Source organism: Squalius cephalus (assembly GCF_949319135.1).
Source record: "Squalius cephalus genome assembly, chromosome: 2".
NCBI lineage: Eukaryota > Metazoa > Chordata > Actinopteri > Cypriniformes > Leuciscidae > Squalius > Squalius cephalus.
The window spans coordinates 21941940-21959989 of record NC_137123.1 but is presented as its reverse complement, the minus strand read 5'-3'; the positions used below and the strand labels follow the sequence as shown (position 1 = coordinate 21959989).

Here is an 18050-nt window from a genome sequence, read left to right as displayed (position 1 = left end):
TGATGATCTGAAACATTTAAGTGTGACAAACATGCAAAAAAATAAGAAATCAGGAAGGGGGCAAACACTTTTTCACACCACTGTATATGTATATGTATATATATATATATAATTGTTATTCATTGTAACATAAAACTAATAATTTTAAGATAATAATATAGCAATAATTTAAAAACATTTTTATTTGTATTATTATTGGTGATGATGATGATAATGATGATGATAATAATAATGATAATAAATTATAATAATACCTTTATTATTAGCAAATAATAGAACATAACATTTGGAAATTAAAGTGGTTTGTGTATCATTTGCAGTTAGAGCATCTAATTTATATTCAGACATTGCTTTCTGCTTCCCTCCTTTTTTATAAGCCTACTCCATTTCTTGTGTGTGTGTGTGTGTGTGTGTGTGTGTATTTAAACTCACCTCAACAGCGTCTTTCTCTGTGCTGATATTCTTCCCTGTCAATAACCTGGAATGAAGAGCACAGAGTTAGAGGAGTTGATTGCACATCAGCGCGACTGAAGATTTGAGTGTAGAGCCACGACTGACCACCAGAGGGCACTACAATATTACTCTTATGTCAGCAATCTGACTGAAAACCACTGAGGTTTGACATTTGCAGCACAGAAACATCCAATCACACGATAACACACACAAAAATGTTGAGTGGAGGGTTATTTTACTCACTCTGCCTCAAACTGGTTGGGTGTGATGATATCGGCCACAGGTACCACTTTATTCTTGTAGACAGGATGGAGGTTCTGAGGAACATACTGCAAAAGACAAAGAGTACTATGAAAAATAAACGTCAGCTAGCTTCGAATTCTATTTCCTGTATAATGAACATAACGGAAAAGAAGAAAGAAAGAGTGGATCTAGAACACAAGCAAGCTTACCATTGAACCATGGTCACCTAAGACAGGGTCACACACTGATAGAAAAACAGAGTTAAACAAGTTATTCTTTAATGTACAAGGTTAATGTACACTGCCGTTCAAAATTTTGGGGTTGTTATGATCTTTTAAATGTTTTTGAAGGAAGTCTCTTATGCTCATCAAGGCTGCATTTATTTGTATTTTACAAAAATACTGTAATATTGTGAATTTTTAAAATAACTATGATTCAAAGCTGAATTTTCAGCATCATTACTCCAGTCTTCAGTGTCACATGATCCTTCAGAAATCATTCTAACATGCAGATTTGATGCTCAAGAAACATTTATTATTATTATTATCAGAGTTGAAAACAGTTGCTGCATAATATTTTTGTGGAAACCAGGATACATTTTGTCCCCCATGATTAATAATAGAAAGTTCAAAAGAACAGCATTTAAAGGAGACATATCATGCTTTTAAATCGTTCCTTTTTACATATAAATCATACATCTGTGGTCTATATAAAGCGGAACTGCAATGCTTGGGTCTGAATTCCTCATTATTATAGCTCCACAGGCCCCTTTTCTACCCCTTTTCTGATGTGCGTCTGAGAGCAACTCGTTTTGGTGCGGTCTCTTTAAATACAATTGAGACACTTCATACCCCGCCCCCTCTCCAGGTTGCAGCGGTGACACTCGGTTCAACTCCACCCCGTTCGGCCATTTTTGTAGTTTGATAGCAGAGATACGATTATCTAGCGGCACAGAAACTTTTTATTCACACGTTATTAACAAAATGTCAACAACGGAGGACTTGTCCAGCCAGCCTTACATGTTCGAGCCAGAGTCGGAGCCGGAGCGAGATGAAAATGAAGACGACGAACCTGCAGAACAACGTCTTCATATGGATGTATCGCAATGGTGTGTTACTGTATTTACACATGAAACTTTGGTCTTCCGACCTTTTACCACCGTGTCGATTTATTTTGATTAATATGTGCGAGGGAGAGAGAGCAAGACAGCGTCTAGTTTGGAGACGGTGTCTTGTTTACATTTTCGCCTGGCTCCGAAGAGAGAGAGAGAGTGCGTGCGCGCGACCAGGTCTCTCTCTCTCTGCTCGTTCTTTCAGTTAAACATGCGTCCTGTCTCAAACGCGGCAGTTCATCTACATTAGACGGTGTAATGAAGCGTGTGGGTTACTACATCCAACAACCGAACATTTTAACTTACCCTCTCGTAACTTCTGCATCTTTTAGCTTGGACTACAAAATTCCAGCGAGAAATAAAAATGGCGGATTGCTCGAAGTGTTGGGCTGGAAGTCAATGTCCTTATTTGGCAGTTCCGCTGCAAATACTGTGACGTAATAGTTCACAAAACGTCATAGATAACAGAAAAATCGGAACAGGTTGAAAAATAAGGCCAAAACAGAATATAAAGATATCAACGAAGCACCTGAAGAGAATAATTTCAACTTTTCTGTACTTCCAAACACTCCAAATATACAACAAAATGCATTTAAGGGCTAAAAAAGTGGATTTAGCATGATATTTCCCCTTTAAAAAAATGCATTAATGCATTCTTGCTAAAAAAAATAATTTAAAAAAATCATACCCCAAAACTTTTGAACGATGGTGTCTAAAAATGCCTGTAAAAACATTTATAATGCAGAAAAGGCACTGATCTATAGAGCATTATGTTAACCTGATCAAAGAAACTGAAAAACACTCACCATATACCAGGTTAGGATTGGCCCTCTTCAGCTCTTGTACAATATCAACCACCATCTCCAGAAATGATGTATCTCTAGTGTAACCTGCAGTAATGGAGAAACAAAAGTGCTTTTATCAACAATTTTGTTTTCCTCTTGAGACTCCATTCGTTCCAGATCAAGATTCTGCCTGAAGTACTAAAACCGAGCACTCGGCACAGGCACCAGTTCATTCTCGTTCTTTCTGCCTGACAACTTTAAAACAGTTAAGGTGGAAACAATACAATACACTCAATTTGTGAGTGAAATATTGTGTTAGGCATAAACACTTGGCAATCCTGCTGAAGTTACTTTATTTCAGACGACAGAAAAGAATCAGAACAACATAAAATATACAGTGTAATGCGTGTATTAAAGAGTCTTAATTTTGTTTTTGGGTCTACCATAACAGGTTTTCATGCTTGAATGTTCAAAACACATTATTTTTCCCATATATTTCACACTGTTGCAGCACCTCTCTTTCCAGTCTGTCAGTAACGCTCCGATTAGTTTCGATCTCTGTGAAGCCCCTCCTTCTGAAAAGCGCAACGTGCTGATTGGTCAGCTGAATCGGTGTGTTGTGATTGGTCAATCACTTCAAGTGTGTTTCAGAAATGTCACGCACCTTACCATAACCGTGAGTTTCAACACACTACTAAAACAACTCAACCAGGCCTCACCAACTTTTTCTGCGTATGCCTTGGGAAGGGAATTATTTATATGAGGAATATTGCAACGTGTTCCTTTCAAGGAAGAAAACTCAAGACTACAATGGAGGTTTCAGGGGGTTCAGCAACAGTGCGCACCGTTATAGAGAACAACTCCCTTTGGAGTGACTTTGCAGAGCTTTTTCATGCTCAAACAGCAACATTACACTAAATAAAGTGGAAAAAAGCACAATAGGCCCGAGTTAAATTGATAGACTTGGAACTCAATAAACACACCAAGCATGCATTGTTTCAGAGAAAGTGTCAATAAATCTCAAAAGTTATTTGAGGTGGGACAGCCTTGAAACTCCCAGGGCCACTCCTCAAGCTATTGGTCATGTGGCGGCTCAGGTGAATAAATCCTATGTGTGACGCATCTGACCTTCACTGCTTTTCATGATGTCATAGTGTGTCACATAATAAATCGCATTGCGACAACACAAGCCACAAGTAAGAGAGGCATGCAGAAGCCTTCCAATAGCACTTCAAAAATTCATGTTACAACATTAAAAATATTGCATTATAAACTGTGCTTAGGCATTAGATAGGATAGATGGTCACTGGATACAGAATAATGAGCACACTGACAACTACCTAAATCAGCTCATTATATATAAAGCCGTCAACGCAAGAAAACCACTTCTACATGACATTATAAACTAGTCTGGTTTTGTTCAAATCAAATACACTACAGTTCAAATGTTTGGGGTCTCTTAAGTCTCTAGGCTAATGATAATCAAGCCTGCATTTATTTGGTCAAAATTCTTGGGAAATTATTACAATTTAAGATAACGGATTTCTATTTATATTATATATCAATACATTTTATGTTTTGTTAAACATTTAAAATGTTTAATTATTCCTGTGACGGCAAAGTTGATTTTTTTTTACTCCAGTCTTCAGTGTCACATGATCCTTCAGAAATCATTCTAATATGATGATTTGCTGCTCAAGAGACATTTCTTATTATTATTAATGTTGAAAACAGTTGTGCAGCTTAATATTTAGCATAATCTTTCAAATCGGTCATTTATTAGACTCGTTGTGAAATGTGGCTCTACTGGACTGCAAACTGCATGTATAAATTCTTTCCACACTGCTCTCTATTACCATGTTCTCCTTTCCCCCTTTTCCCATTCTGTGCTTTCCTCTCCTCTCAAGGTGACGATAAAGGAGAGCTCATGCACCAGAGACACACTCGGCAGAGCACAACATCTCAGTCTGCGGTGCTCGTGCGAGACCTGCGAGTCTATGACCATGTGTCCTCTATGGTCCCCCGGTGATGATTATTAGCAGCGCCTTTACAGAGCGAGAGAGAGAGATGTGTTCACTTCCTCTCTCACTCCAGACTCAACACTCAACACAAGACTTTTACATTTTCTGAAGAAAACGGGTGCTTGCCTATGCAACACTCAATGCCACAATGTTGAAGTCTGACCACTTTTATATCAAGGGGTCGATATTTATTAAAACTAATTTTAAATGTTTAATTGTAACCGCTTTACTGTGTCTTTATTTATTTCAAATACCTTTTATATATAGATTCTATAGTTTTACTCTTGTTCCAGACTTTAAATCTAAGCTTGGAAATCTATCATAAAAATATCTGGCCCATACTGAAAACTTGAAAACATGAAATGATGAAAATGTATAGTGTAAATGTATATTGGCTTCCACAAAAATTATAATAACAATAAATGTTTTTTGAGCATCAAATCAGCATATTAGAACGATTTCTGAAGGATCATGTGACACTGAAGACTGGAGTAATGATGCTGTGACAATTCAGCTTTGACTTCAGATGAATGTTAAAATATATTCAAATAGAAAGCAGTTATTTTAAATGATAATATTTCAATACAATATTATTGCTCAAAATAGGCATCCTTGGTGAGACTTCTTTCAAACAACTTTTAAACAGAGTATATCAATATTTTACTAAAAAGCACAAACCAACAATTTTGCCACTAATAGTGTAATTGGTTACAATGATTGAGATAAAATATATGAAACATGATGTATTAAAAAAAGAAAAAAGTTAAATAACACTTGATAATTGTTTACATTGCATCTTTCAAAATCAAGCTGTGATTGTCAAATTATGAAAAATGTGTGAAAATATTGTACAAATATAATGCTAAATATTATGTAGAGTGTGAAAATATTTAACAAATATTATGCAAAATAAATAGTATGCAAAGTGTGAAAATATTGTACAAATATAATGCAAAATATTACGCAGAGTGCGAAAAAATTGAACAAATATTATGCAAAATAGTATGCAAAGTGTGAAAATATTGTACAAATATAATGCAAAACGTGTGAAAATATTGTACAAATATTAATCAATGTGTTTGAAAATACTGTACAAAATAGTATGCAAGCAAAGTGTGAAAATATTGTAATTATAATGCAAAAGCAAAACGTGTGAAAATGCTGTACAAATATTATGCAAATGTGAAAATATGTATTAAGGGTACATAAAATGTAAGTTATAAAACTTCCTGAGCAAGACATCAACTTTATTCCAATAATGTTTAAAATGTCATTTCTACCACTTTCACTTCCACCACAGAATGACATTTTACTTTAAAAATCTATAATTTGAGATGTAGTGGAAATGACTTTCAGGGGGGGGGGGGGGGGGGGGGGGACCCAGACCAGAATTCTCCTGTGATGCATGTCAACTGTTAAAGGGATAGTTCACCCAAAAATGAAAATTCTGTCAGTAATTACTCACCCTCATGTTGTTCCAACCCCGTAAGACATTCGTTCCTCGGGTCTTTTCACGTAGTGTTTAAGCGTAGCACGTCTGTGTTGTACGTCACCACGTAGGCTCACTATTGGCCGACGCTGGTCATGTGTGATACGTGGTGACGTACAACACAGACGCGCTACGCTTAAACACTACGTGAAAAGACCCGAGGCCCAGAGAGAAGGAAATGAAAAGTGGAATAAAGTCGTTATTTTTGTTCGTTTTTGCGCACAAAAAGTATTCTCGTCGCTTTATAAACTTAAGATTGAGCCACTGGAGTCACTTGGACTATATTAACGATGTCTTTACATTTTCTGGGCCAGCAAGTTTCAGTCCCTTAGAAGCCTATGGAGGAGTGAGACAACTCTCAGATTTAATCAAAAATATCTTAATTTGTGTTCCGAAGATGAACGAAGGTCTTACGGGGTTGGAACAACATGAGGGTGAGTAATTACTGACAGAATTTTCATTTTTGGGTGAACTAAAACAGCCTGTAGCTGAAGACATACACAGAGCTCCAAGTCAAAAGAGCCTTTCTCATGTGTGTATGACATTATTAACAGGCCTACAACTGAAAAGTGCTGGAAATACGAGAGTCTGGTGCCAACAGGGAACTAAATCATACAATTATTTTCCTCCCTATAGGCTCAATAAATGACTAAGCATGCAAATAATATCCACAGCAGTGTGACAGGCAAGAGTTTCACAGGCATGACTGGTACCCAAAGAACTGACCTGTAAGTACATAGTCGTAGTGGTTGACGTTGTTCAGTTTGATCCCTTCATACAGCACGTGAAGCTCATCTGCAGTCAACACTTGGCCCTTCCAGTGAGAGTAACCTGGGTAATGACAGATCACAGGTCAGACACATACAAATCACATCTCAAAATCCACCGTCCGCTTCGTCTGCCCTTGATATGTATGGGTTACGAACAAAAGCCCCGTCGTTTCGTCAGAGACCATTGGTGCTGCCCGCGGGAGCTGTGATGATGTCACAATTCAGGTGAGTCACCGGCATGTTTCTTGTTGCTAGGGAACAGGACAGAGGAAAGCCTGAGGGGCTGGAGGAAAAAGACGCATCATTGTCGCCTTGATGTGTGTGTTTCGGGGAGAAAATGACTGCGATGGGGAATCTGCGATAAGACGGGTGTCTGTCGTCATCATTTCCTGCTGCCGCAACTCTGCAATGCCTCTCCGCTGGAACCACAGAGCTCTCTAATCCCGAACGCCTCACCCGCACGTATCATGCAGATACTCGATTTCACACCAAATCACGATCAGCATTCAGAAGCCGCTGTGTGAGGTGCATGCTGTTTCTACCCATAAGGCTTTGCTGCGCCCATCGATGTTCCGAACAGAGATAATGCTCTGGATGTCACAACAACCTGCAAATATATTTCCAAGGTCAAACGATAAAGTCCTGGAGGAAAGGTCCCAGTTTTGCAGATCAGCTCAACAGGAAGAATGTACTTTTAGATGCTGATTAAAAGTAAATGCTAACAGAGTAAATGGCCATTATTTACCATCAAGAAATTCATTCTAAATGTGGATTGAAGAAAACTGATTGCTCGGTCCTATATTTCAGAAACCAAAATGTTTGTACATTAACTAGACTTGGCCAATGGTACATTAACTAGACAAAGGTCAATGGATGCTGTAGTACATTGTCACCTCTATATCAAATCCTGAAAAAAATTTAATATTAAGCAGCACAACTGTTTTCAACATTGACAGTACATTTCTTGAGCAGCAAATCATCATATTAGAATGATTTCTGAAGGATCATGTGAGACTGAAGACTGGAGTAATGATGCTGAAAACTCAGCTTTGCATCACAGGAATAAATTACATTGAAAATATATTAAAATAGAAATAAAATTGGAATAATATTTAACAATATCACTGTATTTTTGATCAAATAAATGCAGCCTTGGGAAGCATACCTTTTTTACAAAAACAAAGAAATCTTACAGACCCGAAACATTTGATTAGTACTTTTTAAAAAGGCTAATAATCAATAAATCTATCATATCATAAATCTATAATCATTTTATATAAAAATATAGATTAATTAAACCACCAAAAAAATGTAATAGTTTGTAGTGAATATTTGCCATCATAACATTTTAATGTTCATTATGGAAGATGGAAAAAAAGTCCTTCAAATACATGCTATAGAAAAAAGTATTATGTTTGAATTAGAAAAAAGGCACATAATAACAGAGAAGGGAAATATACAATGTATCTGGCCATATATAGGGAGGGATGGATGGATGGATGGATGGATGGACGGACGGACGGATGGACGGATGGATGGATGGATGGATGGATGGATGGATGGATATATATATATATATATATATATAGCGTCAAGAGAAGGAGACAGCAAGAGAGACGGATAAGACTTTAGTCTAGAGTACCTTCTGATTTCAAATGAACCATCCACTTACTCTAAACCAGTTACCCATGATTTCAATCAGCCATGTGCTGAACTGCTGAAGACTTGATGTGACCACAGGAGTAAACCACTAACCTACCCAACTACAACTACAGATCCCGACCAGAGTCCCCTGGCACTTGGTTCGCTGTGCTGACAACGGCTGCTGGTTTGGGAATACTAAGTAAGCCACAGTGGCATTAGTCTAAGTCCCTCCTTCTATAGGCTTAAATAGCTTTAAACTCAAGTGGATAAAGACAATGTTACAGCTCTGAGTAGGAGAAAGCAGCCGAGCAGAGAGGGAGGCCAGTCACAGGGCAACAGCCTACAGTGGGTTGTGCCACGTGTTGTTTAGACTACTGATCCGAGGCCAGTTAAGGTTATTCTAACTAATATGCTTTGAAATGGGATGCGTTTATGAGAAGCTGGTCCAGAAACAGTGTTTGGGAAATTTAGCAGTGACAGACAAGCATGTGACACCATGCATACCAGTTCGGGTCATGATCTTTTGTAAATGAATGGGGGCAGGAGATTTCAAGCTGCAAAAAGGATGCAAAGTATAATAAAGGTATTATAAAAGTAGCCTATATGAATCATGCACTATATTCCAAGTCTTCTGAAGTCAAGGTGTGGTTAAATTAGCGAAATTTCAGTGAAACTTTACAGGGAAAAAAGGGCACATATTATCAATAGTGTAGCAATGTATAAAGCACAGCTCACACTGGAGTTCTTTCAAACACAGTGGCTTTCATTTGGTCAACGTAGCAAATTTGCGAGATTAACTTGAAACAGTTGCAAAATCTGTGTGGGGAAATCTTACACCCTCAATCAAAATTGTTGTTTGCGTGGATTCCCACTGAAATGGGTGGATTTCGCCAACGTAAATTCGCTGAACAATGGTAAATTTGGCTACCTTCATATTATAGCTTTGTGTAACATATCATTAAAGAAAATTTAAGTCATTATTGACCATTAACTCTTTTCCCGCCATTGACAATCTTCCGGCAATCTGTGTTTTCACTGTTATACGGTAGGGGGCGTTATTATGCTGAAATAGTACAAAACCTCTGGATCAAAACACGGGCGAAGAAGCAGCAGAAACAAGCGATAGACCAATGCTTTGCACAATGCACAATTATGCGATCAGCAAACATTATTAAAGGGATACTTCACCTCTGGAAAGATTAATGTGTATTTAAAATAGGTCATTTATGTAGAAGAAATGTGAAGAAATTTTTTTATTTGGAGCTTTCTAGCCTGAGAAAAGCCAGAAAATGTATTTTTGGCTCATGTGGATGAAAGACAACAACTCCCAGAATGCACTTGCTTCGCTGCCCAAGGAGGCCACGCCTACTGGTAAGAGAGCGCAGTTTAAAACAAGGTTAGGCTACCAGTGAGTCTCCGTGACGAGTCTGCCTGGGATTTCGGGATCGCCCAAAATGTCCGGGATTCGGCTTTTGCGTTCTACAGTCGCCATTCATCATGTTTACTGTGGCGAGCAGGACGAGGCTGACGGCCGCGGGAGAACGGCGCGAGGCCGGTGGCGTCATTACTGAGACGCGCCGGGTCTCGCATCTCTCACGGAGGTGCGGGAATTTTCTTAGCAATGTTAAAACGCACATCAACCGATCACTTGTTTAGCGTTCATGTAAACACTACATTCAGATTCACCAATCGGAATGAATTCAGTTAGATTGAAACAAGAGGTGTGCATGTATGAATGGCGACCGCAGAAAGCAAAAGCCGAAACCCGGACATTTTGAACCATCTCGCCCGCCGGACAAGTCAGGGAAAAGGAGGATGGTAACCCCTACTTTCTCAGCTTTCTCCTAATACTCAGCTTTCTCCTACTATTCAGCTTTCTCCACAGAACAAGAGCCTGCTAGCTTAGCTTCCAAAGAAAGACGGCTGACTGTGTGTACATTATGTGAGTGAGATCCCACCCTGTATGGGCGGGCTGAAAACATGCGGAACAACGCCTTCTACTGGCTGTAGTCTTTAGCCTCTGTACAGAAAATCCTCCGATGACGCAAAATGACGATTTTTGCGTCATCGGAGGATTTTTTCCAGACAAAAAATACATAAATCTCTCCTCTCAGGGGGATATGAGGGTGGAAAGCATGGTAATTCGAAAATACTACAGGTTTTCTACTAATACAAAGCTTAATGCAAAATCCTGAAGTATCCCTTTAAACAGCATATAAATTCAAAACGGTCAAACATTACCGATAAAATGTGAAACCCATGAAGAGATACAGGACTGTACAAGCTTTGGAGGTGTTGATGGACACGATCTACTCAAGCGGCAACCTTCTGGTCTCTCTTTTGAATCCAACAAGGAAGTGACTTAAACTGCAATTCACCGACTGGCCACTAGAGGCTCCAAAAAGAGAGTCAATCCCATAGAACCACCATGTTGAAATGCCCAACTTTACAGCAGAAAAAAATGTGTTTACAGCCTGGTACCGTTTAAATTATATTAAGCCTTAAAGTTCTGCATAATTAAGGGCGTGACCACTTGAGTGACAGGTGGATATCCACTGCTGATGTCACTACTAGCCGTTTGTCTGCTGTCTGTTAGCCGTCACGTCACCTCAGCTAATCCCGCCTCTTTGACCATTTTCAGTTATTCGGGAGTGACGCGCTGCCAAGATGGCGACAACCGGCTCCGCCCACTTTGGGCTTCAAAAATGCTCTTCAGAAACCTACGGGTGACGTCACGGACACTACCGTCCATATTATTTTACTGTCTTTGGATCTACTCAATCTATGTTTTAATTATCGCTCTGAATTCGATCCGGTCTTTTTTCTCAGCTTTCGGTTAAAATTTTTGCTTTTTTATAAAACTTACCCAAAAATAAAAAAATAATAATGCATGAAACTAGAATAAAATGTTTTTTTGTTTGGATTTCAAAGCAGAGGCTCTGTTATTATTTTTATGTCTTTTTCATGTTCAGATATTCATACAACAAAATATTCAGTGGGCCATGAACATTTTGAGAAAATCAAAAATCTGATGCTGGCTGTCAACTTTTTATAAATACGCTGGCTGGGAAAGAGTTAAGAACTCTATCAGTCTGATTTATGAACAAATCATTCAGACCTATTTTGTGAAGCAGCTGATTTATTGAAAAGATTCAACCCAAAATAGCAATTTATGAATCAGAAAAGACTGAACTTCAGAAGACTTGACTAATGAAAATGTGTTTTTCAAGGAAGAAAGAAAGAAATTCAGACCAATGGAACAACATGAAGGAGAGTGAAGAACTACGAGTTGAGTGGGAACAGCAGGACTAAATGCAGGTGAATATTTCGCTCTTGCAAGCAAAAAGTTATCAATTAAAATAAAACAGGACATGTTTTAAAGAACCATAAGGTGTACAATCCAAAGAGAAGGAAACATATCAATACCCTACTGAAATACAAGGATCAGTGGTCTGTTTAACAGCTCCCAAATACACACACACACACACTTCAAAATGAACTGTCACAACATGTGAATGGAATATGCTTTAAGCACTCGACTGAAGCATCTGTTTCTGTCCTCTTGTCATTAAGAGGTCAAGGGGCACTACAGTGCATTTGCAGATGAAAATTACTCTGTGAATGTGAAAATGCATTAGGGTGCATTGAAACAAGTGATATCCGACAAGTGATCAAAACTCATGAACTCATATAAAATACCATCAGGTTAAAAAAAAGTTTAATGCCTACTATCTTAAATACAAATTATGGGTAACACTTTACAATAAGGTTCATTATTGTAGTGTTCCTTAGTTAACATGAACTAAGAATGAACAGTACTTCTTCAGCATTTATTAAACTTAGTTCATATTAACTTCAACATTTACTAACATGTTATTAAAATCAAAGGTTGTCTTTGTTAACATTATAGTTAATGTACTGTGAACTAACATGAACAACTCTATTTTCATTGACTAACATTAAGAAAGATTAATAAATACTGTAACAAATGTATTACTCATTGTTAGTTCATGTTAATTAATACATTAACTAATGTTAACTAATGAACCTTATTGTAAAGTGTTACCAAATTATGTTATACATAATTAGCCAATTATAAAATTATTATAATTATATGTCCAATCGCATGTTCATAAGCTGATCAGTCAGTGACGCTGTTGTTTGGGGCTGGCTCTCAGGTAAACTGAAAATCTTAACTTTAAAAACACTTTTTTACCTTATCATAATCAATTTCAGATAATACCACAACTTTAATTGCAAAAGAAGGTGCCAAAAAGATTCCATCTGGTTCTAATTATGACATCATACAGTAACATTCTCATCAGGGCATGTGTGACATCATCATCATAATAATACATTTTAAAGACTTAATTTGAGACTCTTTATCCAAATAAGTGAACCGCACAACAACTTAAACAGTTTTTTTTTTTTATCTAAAAATGCTTTTGTATGACTTTGTTTCACTGAGACAGACTTTTATCCAAAAATCAGCAGAAAGTTAGAGTCAGCCTACCTGTGTGATTGGAGAACTGAACAGAGTTGATCGAGTCCACCTCAAACCCCATGACCTGGCAAACACAGACACATTCAACACGTGAAAAGAAGTTCATTCAGAGAGTAACACACACTCTAAAAGCAATAATCACTAGAGCCTGTGATGGTGTATACATATTATTATCATAAACTTATAAAATAGAACTGAAACAGTGGCAGAAAAACTAACTAAAACTAAGAATACTTAACAAAAATAAGTCTTGTTTTACTAGTTATCGAGGACATTTCACATGGCATAACCACTGTAACCCATACGCTTTAACAGGTATATCGAGTTTGTGAACATTAAACTGTTTTCTCATGCTTTCATTTATTTAAACGTTCTCTGGTGCAGCCTTCGTTCTTCATAAATGAAATGCCGTAGACTATAAACCAGGGCTACTACAATTTTCAAATAACACAAATGTGTGTTTTCTCTTGCAGTGGATTTGCAGTTTCAACACCTAGTAGAAAATCCTCAAAAAATTTGAGTGAAAACCAACTAAATTAATTCTATTAATTATTCTAAGACAAAAAATGAACTAATATAAAACTATACTTCCCCGGTTGATTGATTACATAAAGAATAGCTTATTTTTGAAATGTGTTTAAATATGCTAGGGCTGGGTAAAAAAAAAAAAAATCGATTTCTCGATTTTAATCGATTCTCATTTTTACGAACCGATATCGATTCTTAAATCCCAAGAATCGATTAGGCTAGTCATCCAGTTTTCAGTTGATGAATGAATGGAACATTGTTGCGCGCATCCCATCCAATAAATCACAATAATATTTGTGCTTTGTTACTACTGATATGAAACAAAGTCTCAGATTTCAAATTACGTCCATTTTCTTACGAAATTCAAAAACCCAAGTACCGTTTTGGCGTTGTGGCGTGAGATCGCTCTGGCGCAGCTCAGCTAAACGTCAGTAAAACAGCTTGTAAACAATGTCATGTAACGTCACATTTACCTCAGAAAAACCCTATCCAGTGACCATAAACTCGTTAGTCTGCTAGAAAAATTAACTCTAGAGAGGAGCATTTTGCTAAATATATGCACCATATTACATATTCTTTAGCCTATATTTTTTTTATGTTCTTCAATATTTAATGCATGTTTGAATAAATCTGGCAAGTTTTTATGACAGCCATCATTTAAATGTTTATATTTCATATAACTTTATTATTATAAAAATAAATAAGTGTAATTTAAGTGTTAGTATACAAATCAGTTAATTTTTACCTTCAATATTATAGTAGGCCAATGAAGCCTAGTAGGCCACAACTGACTCCCATAGTTTACAATAAAAGTTAAGAGATTTGTTTTCCTTGAGAATATTTGCCATGTATTGTACCTGATATCCAAAATAATCAATATTGATTCAAATCGAAATCGAATCGCAAGCTTGTGAATCTAAATCGAATCGAATTATGAAATTAGTGTCAATACCCAGCCCTAAAATATGCAAGTGAGGGATTATCTAATTAAATATCCATTAACTTGCATAGATTTCTAGAACAAAAAACTGAACATTGGATGAAGTCAGGTTGAAAATTCTTGTTAAATTTTTTTTTTTTTTTGACATTAGAGTCAAAAGTTTTTACAGTTTGAATTTTGGATATATATTTTTTATCACTCCATAAATCAGGAAAGAAAAATTAAGGAATAAAATCTTGTATAAAATCAGGCAAATTATATATGAACAAACCCCCCCTGTAAAAACAAAACAAAACAAAACAAAAAAAACTTCAGAATATAGATATGAATAAAAACTGTTAAGTTTGGTGTATGTAAGTGCTGCTGAAGTGGATATTTCTGATTTTGAGAAAATGGCTTTTAAAAGATATATAGTGTAATTTAAATCTACAGAAACAAATAGATACAGTGCTATAAAAGATCAACATAACAGTGTATTTTTGGATGTTTTCTTTCCACTAGTCTGGAAAAACACTTTATGAAGAGCCAGAAAGCCCCAAATCTCAAAATTGACAGACGCATGAAAAACAGTGTTTTTGACTGTAGTGTCTCGCCTCTTTAAAAGATAAACCGCAAAACAATTAGACCTACACTCATTGGCCCTCATTTATCAAAAGTGCGTACACCAAATTTCCAGCGTACACCTGGCGTACACCCAAAACCACGTTGACTTTGAGATTTATCAATATGGACGTTGGCGTACGGCACGCTCAAATCCTACACCAGCTCGGGAGGTGGTGTACGCACGTTTTGAGTGCGGGAATGCGCAAAAAAACAATTCCTAACACCACAAAACGCACTGACAAACTAAAAGATATAATATAATATGACCCACTGTAAAAAAACAACAACATAGTAATTATAAACTTCAGTGTTTATTTTTGTGCAACATGGACTTCAATGTTTAATTTGTGTGACTTTACCAAAGCATTTGAATTGTAGGCATATGTATTCCAAGTTGCGAGCATGTGCGCTTTACCTGACGTTTCAAGCCTTGTTTATACTTTCGCCTGGCTCCGCAGCGCGAGTCTCCGCAGACTGCGCGCGCACCTCCCCAAACGGACGAGGCGTTTATACTCGACGCGCTCGCCGTTGTACTATTCTTTGAAACGATGGTTAGGCCAGGGTTAGGCCCGGCAGGTATGCACGGACTGGGTTTAGTAATGAAAGGCTTTCAATGACCAAAAAAATAATTCAGACTGACAAAATAATAAAAATGCCATTCTTCTTCTTTTAAATAATAATAATAATACAAATAATAATAACGACATTCTTCTTCTAAATAACAATAAGCGTCATTAATAATAAAAATCTAGAAATCAATTTTGTTTCTTTCCACTTCCCTGGTTTCGCTTTCTCTTTCTCAAAGAAGTTTCTCTTTAATTTGCCGTCTTCCGTGTGTCCATGGCGTAAAATGAGGGCGTGGGGGGAGCGGAGACTTGAATATATAGGGGCGTGTTATTCTAATGACGATCGTTTTCAGCCGCGGCATTTATTAAGGGCAGGTATTGCGTACACCAGAATTTCAAAGGTACACACAGCTTCATAAATCAGGCGATGAGAGGAGTGTAAGCATAATCTTACGCCAATATATACGCCCGTTTCTACGCAAGATTGATAAATGAGGGCCATTGTGTATCATACTTGTCATAAAAACATGGAATAAAAATTGACAACTCTTATTTTTTATGGAATTTTGCAGTGTTTATTATAAATGAGTTATCTGTGCAGGTAATTTTTTTATGCATACATGTGCCCCTCCCTCTTGCAGCAACATCTCTTCTCTGATGACGTGTTTACTGGCGCGAGGGCGGGACAACCTGTCACTTACACGAGATCAGCCAATAGCAAACCACAACCATCCAACCAATTCAGTTTCATGCCATATATCTGCCAACTGGAATTTGGTTGTCACAATAACACATTGGAAGAATTTGAAAGGGAAATAAAAGGTTAATTTCACTTACTATTAAAAGCAGCACTATTAAGTATATGATACACGAACAGATTTCGAGTCTCTCGGAACACAAACATAAAGACAATTTCAAAACACGAGGGTCAATGCAAATAGCGTTCTCTGTCAATGAAAGACGCGGACCCAAAGTTTAGAGAAATTACATGTAAAACGCAGGATGCACGAGCGTGGGTGGCTGGGAGAGCCGCTGGGAAAAAAAAAGAAGGAAAAAAAAAAAAACATGTCACGATTTTGCAGGAATTGAGTCTCGCGGCTGTGACGTCAGTCTTGTGATCGTAAGACAGCGCGAGCATGCAGAAGAGGAAGACAGCCGCTTTCTGGTGGCATGACAGCTGGAGCCATTCAGAAACTAATGAGCCTAATTTAATAGTTTGGACGGGGCTTGAACCCTCATGCCAAATGATGTTTCGGAAACCGAGATTCAATGATATCCGAATCATTTCTGGTGATGATTCACGGCACTGTCACTCCTTCTCATGATGACAGTCGCTGGTCTCTCTCACCGCATCGGGTTGTGAGCATTAAACTGCCGGTGTTTTGGCAACACGAGCTTTATTAAGTTCCTGTGGCATATAAATGTAGCCAAATTACTATTAATAGAAGCATATCTTCAATTCCGTCTCGCATATCGCTGCAACAAGCATCAAAAGGCCAAGTTCTGGGAATTAAACAGCCTAGACTCTGGATAAGGGAAGTTCACTTCATAGATATCAAGAACTGCATGCAAAGGAATACTGACCATGTGACCTTTCCTTTCTCCGGTCCACAAGCATGCTGTCATGCACTATAGCATAATTATCACGAGTGCATTTGTCGTGCTTCAGCTGCTCACCTGTAACGGGAAGGATGCAGATTTATTCCCCACGTATCCTCTCACGACATGACTCTGAATCGACAGCACTCGGCATTCCATGTCGCGCGCAGTTAAAGTTGTTTTAATCGCTCCAGAATGTCACGCGATTAAGGAGCAGCGGCGAACCGGAGAGGTGCTTTTCTTCCCTTTTAAAAAATCCAAATTAGGATCCGTGATGGCAAGTTCACTAGCCAGACAGAGAAATGAAGGACATTCACACTGACTGGAGACGCTCATTGGCGAGCGCAACTACTCAGGCATCCTGTGGGGGCACCTAAAATTCACTGACATCACGACGACGCTCGTACAGCAGTGCTCGTGTCCGCTATTAGTAGAACCGTAGGCTATATTTATATCATGCATTCAGATAGAGAAGAGGTGCGGATGACATTAGCATGAATCCATCACATGAACCAAAATAAATCTGAATAAATACAGATTGGGATGTATGAGTATTAACACATGCTGGATTTATATGGCAGCTATATATATAGGCTACTTATTGTCTTTCACATAATTTTGCAAAACTGTAGATTGTGACATGTTATACAGTGATGTGTTAGCGCAATAAAGCGAGGTCTGTCTGTAGTATTGCGGAAGTGGGGTCCTTCAACACAGAGACGCGCTGCAAATCCTCCAATCGGTAGCGCTCTCAGCGGTGACGTCAAGCGCTGAATGGGTGATGTTTGACGTCA

The 18050-nt window shown here is 37.8% G+C and overlaps 1 protein-coding gene across 2 annotated transcripts in view; it reads right to left on the bottom strand.

Moving 5' to 3' along the window:
* Nucleotides 1-17679, bottom strand: part of pdxkb (pyridoxal (pyridoxine, vitamin B6) kinase b) — a 23487-nt gene extending 5808 nt beyond the window's left edge. The window contains exons 1-7 of one of the 2 annotated variants that reach the window (XM_079864666.1): nucleotides 17335-17679; nucleotides 13030-13084; nucleotides 6829-6933; nucleotides 2614-2697; nucleotides 906-940; nucleotides 697-782; nucleotides 433-478 (exon numbers count right to left, since the gene is read on the bottom strand). In XM_079864666.1, coding sequence (XP_079720792.1) covers nucleotides 433-478; nucleotides 697-782; nucleotides 906-940; nucleotides 2614-2697; nucleotides 6829-6933; nucleotides 13030-13084; nucleotides 17335-17415 — 492 coding nt within the window. In that variant the 5' untranslated portion in view covers nucleotides 17416-17679. The other variant, XM_079864667.1, reaches the window with a different exon arrangement.
* Nucleotides 17680-18050: the final 371 nt, after the last annotated feature.